Source organism: Nipponia nippon, unplaced genomic scaffold, assembly GCF_047370975.1.
Source record: "Nipponia nippon isolate SJK-2023a ecotype South Korea unplaced genomic scaffold, ASM4737097v1 scaffold_3, whole genome shotgun sequence".
Taxonomy (NCBI): domain Eukaryota; kingdom Metazoa; phylum Chordata; class Aves; order Pelecaniformes; family Threskiornithidae; genus Nipponia; species Nipponia nippon.
Genome location: NW_028262347.1, coordinates 74639324 through 74651874, shown reverse-complemented (window position 1 = coordinate 74651874; position 12551 = coordinate 74639324). Strand labels below are relative to the sequence as shown.

At 49.4% G+C, this 12551-nt stretch overlaps 1 protein-coding gene across 1 annotated transcript in view; it reads right to left on the bottom strand.

The window, feature by feature from the left end:
- ST8SIA1 (ST8 alpha-N-acetyl-neuraminide alpha-2,8-sialyltransferase 1) overlaps window positions 1–8216 on the bottom strand; it is a 147050-nt gene extending 138834 nt beyond the window's left edge. Inside the window, exon 1 of the mRNA XM_087766133.1 lies at window positions 7959–8216. Within this exon, the coding sequence (XP_087622259.1) occupies window positions 7959–8197 (239 nt within the window). The 5' untranslated portion in view covers window positions 8198–8216. The remainder of the gene's footprint in view (window positions 1–7958) is intronic.
- Between the last annotated feature and the right edge of the window lie 4335 nt (window positions 8217–12551).

Sequence of the window (12551 nt, the reverse complement as noted above, 5' to 3'; positions counted from 1 at the left end):
GTACCTGGGGAACCAGAACCAAGTCTCCCCTGACAGTCAAAAGTAAAAAGATTCAAACATAGCTGAGTAACTTGAGAGTCTTTATCCCATTTGCCATTGAGCCTAAGTCTTATCGACTTTCACTGAGAGAGGCAGGCATCGGTAAGCCTTGGATTCAGCATCACCCCCTCACTGCATATCTGAATGCTTTCTGGGCTGGGTCTCACCTCCTGTGGCACTTCTGAGTACCACCTATACCAGTAGGTACTTCATCGCCCTGCGCTGGGACATACCGTACTGCGGGTCCAACAGCACGCGCGGAACATCGTATACAACAGACACTCCAAACACTGCGGCAGACAAAACAGCATTACCAGAGCTGACATTTGGCCAAGACAGAGCACATAGGAAAACATTAAAATCTCTTCACTGGAGGAAAAAAAAAAAAAAAAAAGTTATTTGTTTGTCTCTCATCTTTGACAGGAAATACAAAGCCATCACTCCTCTATTACAGCAATGGCCACTCCAGGCATTCCAGAAATAGGCAGAGCAAGTTTTCCCACAGGAAAGCAAGCAAAATAGCTGATCTGTTTTCCTAGCGCTCCTTAAAACACAGGCAAGCTATATACTAGCTTTTAAATTAAAGCTGGCTGCGCATCCTCAGAGCAGAAGAGACCCGATAAGTAGAGACTTTATCTTGCTACTACCTTAAGGCAAAGTCTGCAGTTTGCCTGGAAAGCCTGAGAGCCAACAATTGGCACGTGGAGGATGGAAAACGACAGATGCCCCGAGCATCAGTGGGAGCTGCAGGACTCTGAGGAAGGTGACTGGCAGCTCAGTAGGGGAGGGAGACACAGGAGTAAATAATTTCACACAAGTTCTTTACGTCACTGCTATGGATGCTGATTGGATAATCACAAAAGGAGCCACCCGAAGAGTCTGGGGGTCCCCCGAAAGCTGAGGAGGACATCAAGCAGCTTAAGAATGGGAAAAGACTGAAGAAGAGGTAGACAGGGGAAAGGGAAAAAAAAAAAAAAAAAAAAAACAGATAAACAAAATGGTTGTTCAGGAAATGCAATGATGCTCACAGCAAACATGGAAGACAAAAAAGTTAACCATTTCTATTCAGCTGTTTCCAGCAGCTTTAAAAGCCTCATTGTAGCCACATTTCCACTTGAAAAGAGAATCTCTAAACCAAGAAATTCAGGAGGGCATTTTCCAGGCAGATGGAATAGCAGAAGTTGAAATAATTCAATCTGTTGATTTAATACAACAACAAAAAACCCCACCACCCTGCTGGCCAGAAACTGTTTTATAACAGTCCAATTTCACAGCCTTCACCTTTTTCCTGAACAGAGCAATGGGAAAGCGACCTCCAGAATCCTGGTTAAAGCCAGGATGTTGTTCTCCTCAGTGCAATTCACTTTGTTAAAAATTTCAAATACCACTAAGGTCAAGGCAACGAGCACAGCTTCTTCATGAAGCTCAGAGCTCCCGTAATAATTACTTTACGGACAAAGACTTTGCTAGGGTTAAGCGACCTACCAGTGCCATGTCCCACCCCACCCTCTGTTTATCTAATCAGTTTAGATTACAAGACCTGGGAGAAGAATTGTAGCTGGTCTTCTATATGTAAAAATTGTGACACGACAAAACCTGAACCTCCACTGAAGTTTGCAAATACTACATAGTATCGATTAACGTGCTTCAGTATGAATTTGACTGCATACAGATATGTTAAAATGATTTAACATTAGGAGAAGTTTTCTTGCATTTTGGGAACCACACGCAGCATGTAGAAAAAGATTTATATATATTTTTTTTTTTTTTAAAATCTTTGTGTGTATATATATATAAATGTGTATATATGTGCGTGTGTGTGTATATATATATATATATACACACACACAAAGATTTAAAATTAAGTATTTTTTGGCGCTTAGAAAACTGGAACAACAGAAGACTGCAGTCCAAACAGCCGCCTCAGTTCAGTGAGGTTCATCTTCACTGTGGGAGGATAAATTCTAAAGGGGGAAAGACAATTCATTTTCCATGCATTTACCTAGTAGGAACTAGCCTCAAAACCAGGTCTTCTTATATATGACATTGAACACACATCAAATGGGAGCAACACTCTCGGCTGCTCTGAAGATGAAAATTACAAGTAGAGGAATAAATCACCAGTTACTATATCATATGGGTGATTCAGTGCCCATTCCATCCACTACAAGGCAGAAAAAGGGAACGCACAGATGTGAAAATACATACATCCAGCAGTCTCTGTGTATGTACATACCAGACTTTCGGGGCCCTAGTCAGGTAACCTAAATTCCAGTAAAGTCTCTGTTCCTCCTGTTCCCCAGTGCCTGGCTCTGGGCCTTCCGATGCTCCCAGCTAACAGGAAAACAGCCTCAGGGAGCTGGCTACACCCTCCCATAAATGCTGGCAGCACTGGAGTTTTTACAAATTCAAAGTAAAGCAGCAATCCAAAACTTTGCAAGAGCAGATACTAGAAACAGGGATCTCGACTGTTTGTTTTGCGAGGAAGGTGGAATCAAAGTCTGTAAGAAAATGCTACTTAGGGGCAAGGAAGAAGGATACCATGAGCTGGAACTCAGGAATTTAAGTCAATTCCTATCTTGCCACCACAGCCCTCATCTGCAAAGACGCCATGAGCTAACTCAGATAACTAATTCTCATTGTTTTCATGTAATTTAGGTATCCAAAGACACCTAAAGACCTTGAAGATATGGCGCCAGATCTCTCTACAGCTTGCTTCCTTCATCACAGCCTCCAAATAATAAAATGGAATAAGAACATTTCTTTCCTCTCACCTTTAAATTCTCTTCAAATTCTACCTCTTCACCAAAAATTCTACCAAAATTCGCTCTTCAAATTCTACCTCTTCACCAAAACAACTTCCCATCTCAGCTGGAGACACCAAGAAACTACAAATTACAAATACCCAATTATAACCAATGCGGCAAACACAACCGAAAAAAGTCATTCAAAATGTTAACAACTGAGCTAAAAACAGAGCCAGGCAGTAGTGACACCTACTCAGGAGAGAAAAATGAGCTGGATTTGGCCACTGCCAATGCACAACATTTGAGCATATCCGATGGTTTCAGGGCACGGCTTCATGGGCCACAGAAGCAGAACTAATCTAATCCAGCATCTCCCGGCTCTAATCCTAACTCCAGTCTTCACATGTCTCAGTGAAAGAAGCAGGAATAATTCAGTATCTGATAAAGCTGTTTAAGTAGGGCAAAACTCTTACCTAGTCAACCTGAGCAATACGAAGTTTCATCTCAGATTTGCCCTGAAATATCCCGGTAAGGATGGCAACACTCATGTAATTTGCAATGCTCGCATCAAAAGAGAAGGAAAAAAAGCCATCTGAACTAAAGAAACTCTCGCTGACTTGGCAATAGCATTTGTCCTACCCAGACGGGGAAGTGACCTGGAATTCTAGTTCTGTGTTAATACAATCTAGAATGAAAAATGATTTGCACAAGGGGATGTTCTTCAGTGCCTGTTGTGATTGCACTCCAGGTACAGACATTAACAGCTGGCAGAGAGCAGCTGGCAGAGAAGGTTGTAGCGGGAACAACGCCTCCGGCATGGCACGTAGCGGCGACAGAGCATTATTTTTGCAAGGCATGTGAAAGCTAACAGTAGAAGAGACTTCATACAGCCTGTCCACATCCACACTGCAAGCACCAGAGTCCACCACATCTGGATATTCTGTCCAGTTCAGCCACTGACCCTGTTGTGTGACTTCAGGCCAGTAGCTTCTCCTCTCTGTCCCTGGAAAACGGATAACAGGCCAAACCTGACAAAAAAGGAGTGGAGAAGCCACCTGTGAAGATAAGCATGGCCGGTTTGGCTCTGGGGACAGCACTGGAGATCAGAGCCAAGTTGTAGCAGATGCTTTGGACTGGAGGCAGGTCACGAACAGTGAGTTCACAGGAGACGTCTGCCACAAGCTCAACCAAGCCACCCCAGAATAAACCCTGGCTTGGTCACACAAAACTGCTGCAGCAGAAGCAAGAACACAATCTGAACCTCAAAGGTAGCCTTTCCGTTGCCTTGCAGACGGGACTGTCCCATCTCTTCCTGAAGAACCTCTAACCTAAGTCACTAATTGCCATCGAACCCTTTCGGTGGGAGTCCTGACAGCCAAAAGCCCGCTGCCCCCCCCCAGCGTACTCAGTCCCCAGAGGAGGTCCACCCCAGGCAACAAACGAAGCAGAAGTATCAGATAAACGCACAGCGCTTGGGATTTGTGGTTGTATGGAGCTGGTAACGCAGATGAAAAGATCCAGCACTGCCTTTAATCAACTGCGATTATTTTAAATAAAGTCATCCTAAAGGTATTATTTTATGCCCTTTACTTCACTAATAACGAAGAGCAATTAACAACATTTTTGCCTAAATAATTTAAGCAGCACTAGGCCCTTAAAAAAACCCTAAGCAATCTGTAAAAACAATTAGGGCGCAATAACATTAACCACCTCAGAGGATGACAAGCCATTACATTGTAGGTAAATTAGACATGTTAGCCATTAGTGACTCTAATGACAGTCTCATTCCTATTCTGACCACTTTGTAGTTCAAGATCAAGCAGTTTACCATCTGACTGACAGACTATTATTCAGCATTTGTCAGAGAGGAGATGTTTCCACAGCAGAGAGTTTGGCTACCCTCAGCCACTAGTGTCTTGAAATTTAAAGGACGCTAGTAGCAATAGCTTGCTAGCAGGCTGTGCTCAACTCTGAGTGCCCAGAAATTGAGGACTTTAAAGGAAGCGATGCTCAACTGAGGCAAGGATTTGGACCAAGAGCTCTTCTAATAACCTCAGTTGTATCTTCAGGCTTTTCAGGATCTGTCCTTCCATCTACGAACCCGGGCAGCCCGTGCACAGACACCCACTGCACTGCCGGCAGCGGGACTCGGCGCACTCGTGGTGCCAGGATGACTCACGTAAGCCACGCGTGCAGAGCCAAGGCTGAGAGCACGCTTTAAACCTGAGTCCAAGGCTTAATCCTGCTCATTTTGTTACTCCTGCAAACTCTCCTCACTCACAGCTGCAGCAAGGCAACACACACCTCAAAAGCAGCAATCCGTGGCTATTTACACAGGTATTTATATTCGAAAACCAATTCTGCAAATCCATATTCAAACACAAAACCCGCATGTAAACCACCCCACGAGGACCAGGACAGCCTGGGTTCTTGCATACACAAGAGTTTACAGGGGTCAGATCTTTACAGGGGGGTTCTGGCTGTGCAGAGGGGAGGAGGAAAGAGCGGTGGAGACTGAGGCATTACTGGCACTCAGACGCCAGGGTTCAACCCAACTTACCCCAGATGTTTTCACCGACCTTGCTAAGTTACTTACTGAAGTTGTCTTTGACCCAGGTACAGAAGGCAAAGGGGGAATAGCAATCCTGAGGTTTGAAAGGTATGTTTTTGTCAAGTTAGTTACTCAGGGACAATAATCTACTTCAACAATAGGAGTCCAGTGAGTTTACAGGATGAGACAGATACAAAAGCATCAGATGTTTCCTCTGCATAGCAAGAACCTGGCTATTCAAACACCTCTACAGTACCACAAATGCCACCGTATTACACAAAGCAGTAATGTGAAAGTTTGCACTTTCTCATATAGATTTTTAGCACAGATAAACTCAAATTTATTTTTCAAAACTGAGTAAAACCAAAATTGTTTGGTAACCAGAATGTGGCAGGGGGGCTAGGGAAAATGGCAATTAATGTCGTTAAAAGCCACTTAATATTAGGCTATTACGGAAAGCCGTATTACTTCAAAGTCCGCACACAGGATTTGTGTGAAGCTCTATACCTCCTTCCCAGTTAAAACAGAGACTCGCAGTCATAGGCAGTTTCCAGTAGAAACTGAAACTTGGAGCTTTCACGGTGCTCTTGCACAGAGACAGCAGGACCATAGCAAAGAGCGGGACATTGTTTCTCTCAATCACCTCACAATATACAGCGGCTTACCTGACACAGACTTCAATTTCATAACCAATATTAAGAGAAGCAAATTTACGCAGCAAAAATAGAGTTCGACATCACAATTATTTGAATATTACGGTATACTCACTACATATCTCCAGTGTACATTTCCTCTTAAAAACTTTATTTTTTGAAGCAGATTGATTTAAAGCTCATTGTATTTAGCACTGCACCAACTCATCAAGAGACACAGGCAAGAAACAATAGCTCCTTTTATTGCAAGAGACTCTCTGCAACAGCATCTCTGAGATAATCACTATGCTTAGGGAGTAGAAAAACATATGGGCAAGTGGAATAGTTGACGAGTCACGCAGAGTTTTTGTTACTAAACCATGTGGTGGAAATGGTCTAAAAACTGTTTTTTAAACTGAAGCTGCAGCAGCGTTATCGATCTTCAAACAACATTTGTTTTACAAACGTGAAAAATAACACATCAAGCTCCTTCCTAAACACATCAAACTCCTTCCTACCTCACCTATCGGGGTAATTGTTTAAAAATCTGGATTCATCTACCCCCAAAACTGGGAATCTGTGGCATAACAGGATTAAGATGAATTAATATCTGAGAAGATCAACCTAGCTTCTAGAGTTAGGTAGTGGTTTAGGAAAAGGATCCTGCATCTGTACCTCATTGCTAGCTCTGTATTAAAGGGAGGACTTCTTCCAGGCCTACCCAATCAGATGGTATTAACACATGCCCGCTTATCACCTCTCATCGCCTATATTCTCCGCAAGCTTCAGGGGCTAAAGGAAGAATGCGCTTTTGAAGAACTGTAAAGTTTCCGTTATCCCAGCAGACAAGATATTAAGCGATCACACGCCAGCTCCAGTTCATGACAAACACGAGTTGAGCTGCATTCAAAAAACACTGAAGAACATCAAATAAAGCTGTACCCCACTACAAAAAAAAAAAAAAAAAAAAAAAAAAAGAGAAGGAAAAGAAGTCCCTTGGAATTTGGATCTGATTCATTCTAGCATTTACTAAAGAAAGAGGGCCTTTTTGCAGGCAGCTTGATTACCACTCTCATCTTTCATTTGGTGTTTGAAGGATAGGGAGAAAACCCAGCTTCCCTCCAGGAAAGGGAGGGAAATCGGCCTCTCTTCCAATTGTCTGTATTTCACCCAGACACGCGAGAAATTTTCGAGGGGATGCACACAGTCTCCACTGCACACGCTTTTAAGCCAGGGTCATTCAAAAAATCCTCCCCGCTGCAGGGACCCGGTTCTCCGCCGCCCTCAGCCGCGGCACCCTGACCGCGACGCTCCTCCTCGCCGGTGCCGCTGGGGAAGGTGAAAAGGGCTCCGCGGCTCATCGCCATTTCCCAGCCACCTCAGAGGAAAAGAAGATGAAAAGGTGCCTTTTCACGTGGCTTCCACAATAAAGGGCAGAGAGCCACGGACCCGCGCGGGGCTCCCGAGGCGCTCCCCGCAGCCCGGAGGCTGACACGCACGAAGCCCACGCGAGGCCCCCGCACCCCAGGCCGATGGGGGCTCAGCGCCCGCCGGCGGCCGCGACCGACCGGCGCAGGGAGGCGCCGAGCCCCCGGCTTTGTTCGCAGCCGGAGGGGCTGCCGGTGCAGCCGTACCCGGCGAGCCAGAAGCATCCTATTGTGCAGGCAGCACCGCACGCCTCAGACACCTCAGCCCTCCTAGGAAGGGCACCCAAGAGGGGCTTACTTCCCTGCGAGGAGAAATAAGCCTCCATCCCCCGCGCCGAGCCCCTTCTCCTCCCCGCAGCAAACAGAGCCACCCAAAAAGTTTTCCTGGGCAAGAGGGGCCCTGCCCGCCCCTCGCCCGCGGGGAGAAAACGCGGGGCCGGGTAGGAAAAAATAAAGTTTGGGGCCCGGCGGCGTGGGGAGGGCGCCCGGCGGGGCTCCGGCCGCCCGCTGCCCGTCCCCGGCCGCCCGTCCCCGGCTGCCCTTGGGCCGCGCACGGCGCTACCTGAACAGGGCGACCGCAGTCTGGTTCCTCCTCCACGCCTTGCCCTGCTGCAGCAGCACCCCCTGCACGATCTCCTTCTCGTCGGGCAGCCGGTAGACGGGGAAGACGTAGAGCCAGCAGAGGACGAAGACGCCCAGGGCGCTGGCCCCCACGGGCAGGCGGGTGCGCGGCCACTTCCACGCCAGCCCCGCCATCCTCCTCCCGCAGCGCCGCCGCGCCGCCGGGCCGCGCGCCGGCATCAGGCCCGCGCCATGCGGCGCCCGCGGGCGGGGGGCCCGCCTCGGGCCCGCCTCAGCCCCGCCGCCGCCCGCGCCCTAAGCCCGGCGGCCCGCCCGCCGCCCGCCGCCCGCCGCCATCGCCGCCCAGCCGGGCCCCGCGGGCGTCGGGTCTCCTGCCGGGGCTGCTGCCGCGGCGCCGCGGCTGGCTCCTCTCTCGGCGGTGGCGGCTGCCGCCCTCCCTCACAGTCATTTGGTCCCTCGCTTTCCCCGCCAGACGATGCTCCGCCGCTCCCCGCCTTCCCTCCCTCCGCCTCCCGCCGACCCCGCTCGCTCGCTCGCTCGCTCTCCCTCGCTCGCCGCCGCGCTGCGGACGGCCCCGGTAAATTTCCACCCCGCCCCGGCCGTGGGGTGCCCCGGCCCCCGCCGCCCGCCCCGCAGCCGCCGGGCGAGGGGGGGGGATGGAGGGGAACGCCGCCGGAGAGCCGGCTGCTGCGGGGCTGCGCTCCGCCGGTGCGGCCCCGCGCCCCGGCCTCCCCCCCGCTTGACCCGCGGGCACCGGCCAAGCCGCGGCAGAGGGAGAGAGGGGAGGTCCCGGCCCCTCGCCGTCTCCCCCGGCCGCCGCGGGTCCCGCCGGCGGCCGCGCCGCTCTCCAGCGCGCCCTGGCGGGCACCGTCCCCCCGCCCGGGCCCGCGGCGGCCACCCCGGCCCCTTCCCTCCCGCCCCGCAGCGCCCCCGCCCCGCCTCGCCCTGCGGGGCCTGCCGGAGCGCTGCGCGCCGGAGGGGCCCCGCCGCCAGACCCGGGTTCAAGCCGGGAGCCCGGGTCACCGTGCCCGCCCGGTCGAAGTACATCCCACGCAGGTATTTTTTGGATAATTTGGCAAACTGGGGGGTACGGCAAACCTCAAAGAGGACCGTGCTCCAGCCAGCAGCACCGTTACCAAAGCAGGAGCTCCGTGTCAGCGCGTACCCACCGGCTTGGGTGGGCCTTTGAAGGAAACGGGCTGTGGATGACACCCCCAGGTGGGACGCGGGCAGCCGATGGGGCATCCCAGCCCCGCTGGCGGTGTCCCTGAAGTGCCCGGTGCGTAGGGGAGCGGGCCGGGGGGCCGCCCACAAGCCCAGTAGCAGCAGCTACTTGCACACCTGCAGCAGTGCCAGCTCAGGCTTCCCACCGGGAGCCCACCGCCTGCCCTGAGGGATAAGGGTGCCACGGGCACGGCCCTCAGCCCTCCCAAATCAGCAGAGATCCCACGAGAGTGACTCCGGCAGTAGAAAGCATCTCTCTGTGGCAATCAGGCAGGCTGAAACATGGGAGATGGGTTCAGCTTCTCTCAGAGCGCTCCCCCCGTTTCAGAGCCCGATCTGTAGTCCCCGGCTAGTGCATAAAAGGCAAATTCAGCCTGGGCTGGTACCATCAGATTGTGTTCGGCGTTTCCAGACACACCTATCAGGCCCGTTAAGAAACACTGCGGACACCCACAAAACCCTAGGAAGAGTTTTGTGTGAGTTAGCAGGCAGCTGCTTTCCAGACTTCCAGGAGCACACAGTCTTGGCTACTTTGGGCACTTTCAGGGTTGAGTGGCAGCTAAGGGACGGCTTCGAGCACGTTAAACTTGGGAGACCCAAGGTAGCAAGGAGACGCTGACAGCCTTTCAAGACAAAGAGTAGCTTCTGCCTGACTCAAGGCGTGTCAGCACAGCACATCTTGCAGCGAGGTGTTGACCGTGGCGGGTGATGGGGAGGGAAGTAGTACCAAGCTCCTCTGCTAAAACAGGCTGAAGCAGAGGGATGAAAGTCAGCAGTTAGTCACCTAAGAAAAGGCAGCTAAAGAAAAATCTGTGGTTTAAGATCCTCGCCATAGAAATTAGAGATTCAGTCAAACAACTTTTGAGTTTGAAAATAGATGACCCGAAATGCCACGGCTCTTTCTCCAAATGTCCAGAACTTCCCCTGGACTAATGACTGAAGGAAGCTTTGAAAAAAGTTTTGAGTGAAGGAAGGCAAGCATGAAGGAAGCTGACACAGTTAGTTTAATATGTCCTGACCGTGAGGTAGCAACAAAATAATCATAAATAGTAGCTGGCTGTTTACACAGTGTTTTCAGCTAGAGATCCCAAACAGATACTACTCAGTTCTCAGTAAAATATAAACTTGGAAATCTCAATGTGCTTTCAGTGCTTGAGAGGATGAAAAACATTCTCTCTTTCATAGTGTGTTGCTGTGTAGAAATATACACTGACAAAAATATTAATATGATGATGTCTAATGAATAAAAAAAAGGCCAGAAACTTGTAATTGCATAAGAAATACTGTTTTAATTCATATCTGGTAGGCTAGAGCTGTCTAGAGCATTAGAGCTGTTTTCTCTGGGCAAAATGGGAAAAGAAATTGAGGAAGGCATTTTGGCCAACCTCTGACAAAAAAAATATTTTGAAAAGGATAAATATTTTCATTTTGGTGAGGAAGCTATTTACCAACAGGAAAATAAACCAAAACCTATTCAGTCACCTCTATTAAAAACAAACAGGACCATTCAATCTCTGGAGACCAATTCAAAACATAGTTAGCTAGACTCATAAAAAGTGGGACAAAAAAAATGTTGAAATGTGCAAAACTGTATCCCAAATTCAATTCTGCCTCTTTGCCTACCTTTAGCTGAGAAGAGAGACAAACCAGGGGCTCGGTGTTGCTTGGGAAACCAGAAAGTGGAAAAGAACAAGAGAAAGTAGGAAGGACTGTAATTCTTTCACTGTCCAAACTGCTTGCAATGAAGTAAGTCGAAATAAAACCGATACAATTATTTGTTAATTTCTTCAGTAACATAATCCCTCCCAAAGTAACACAGGGCAGGATTATTTCTTTAATAAAGGGCTTTTATTCTTGCACAATGAGGCACAAGGTTTGGGCGTCTCTTTTATTTGTTAACCTGTGAGATATTCCTATGCCTTTCCTCTTCTTTTTCTGAATCTATTTCAGCATGAAGCCCCCAGGCCCGTCGCTGAATTTGTAACAGTCCGTGGTCTGCCGAGTGCCGTGGCGGTAGCTCCACCAGGGCGTCCTGCCTGCCGCCCGCAAGGAGCCCAGTGGATCAAGGCAGAGATGAGGCAGAGCTCGTTATGTTGCTGCTGACATCTCATGGAGAACTGAAAATGCCTGGCCTCGTTCTGCTCTCGTACAGGTGGAAATTACAGATACACCAGGACAAGCTCAAAGCCAGGTCTTTTACTCTATAGTCCAATCTGTTTCCAGGCAGCATTATCAGCCTCTGTCCTTTCCCTCCGTCGGTGAGCCCTGAAGAGAAGTGCGCTGATGCTTCCCGCTGAGGAGAACAGTTTTGGGTGGAGAATAAACGGAAGGTGAGAATAAACTGCCAGGCGTAAATCTTGCTTACAAGCAAATACTCTCAAGTACTTCAGTGACAGTTTGCAATCGTTGAGAAGATGTAGAGATGTAGTGATCAACAATCCATCTCTTTAAATCAAAGCAGAAAATTGAAATTCAAACATGATTCTTCTCTGTTGTACTCCGTTTTAGTGAGAACTTAAGTGGAGACATTTAACCTCATCTTCATTATTTTGGTCCCAAGTAAGATCCCGAGTCAGAAAGGCTAGCTGTTCTGGGCATGGTTCATATGCAGCCCTACTACAGCAACAAAAAATTGTTACTGAGAGATGCCTTTAAAAAGCAGCACCGAGAAAAAGCAATGAGTGAGAACACAGAATAACATCCGTTTTAAACACTCAGAAGAAATAGTGTGACTATCCACTGGTCAGAAAGAAAACACAGTGTTGTGGTTTTCCCAGTTTCACTCTAAAATGCATCGGCAGAACTCTTCTCCCGTTTTCTGTTGCCTGTTTATTCGCCACAGCCACGCCAAGCATACAGCCCGGCCAAGACTTTCCCTTCCCAGCGGTAGGCCCATCCCCGAGCCAGCCCCAAGCCCCGCTCCTGCTCCGCCAGCCCTGCGCTTCCCCCCGGCTCAGCCCCTGCGCGCTGCCGCGGTGGCTGAGGAAGCCTGGCTCAGGGCGGCGGGGCGAGGACCTTCTCCCTGCGCTGTGAAGTAGGACCTTGGGGTGGGTTGGCCCTGGCTGAACGCCAGGCGCCCACCAAAGCCGCTCTGTCACTCCCCTCCTCAGCTGGACAGGGGAGAGAGAACACGACGAAAGGCTCGTGGGTCGAGATAAGGGCAGGGAGAGATCATTCACTAATTACCGTCACGGTCAAAACAGACTCGACTTGAGGAAATTAATTTAATTTATTGCCAATCAAATCAGGGTAGGATAATGACAAATAAAACCAAATCTTAAAAACACCTTCCCCCCACCCCTCTCTTCTTCCCAGGCTTAACTTCACTCCTGATTTCTCTACCTCCTTC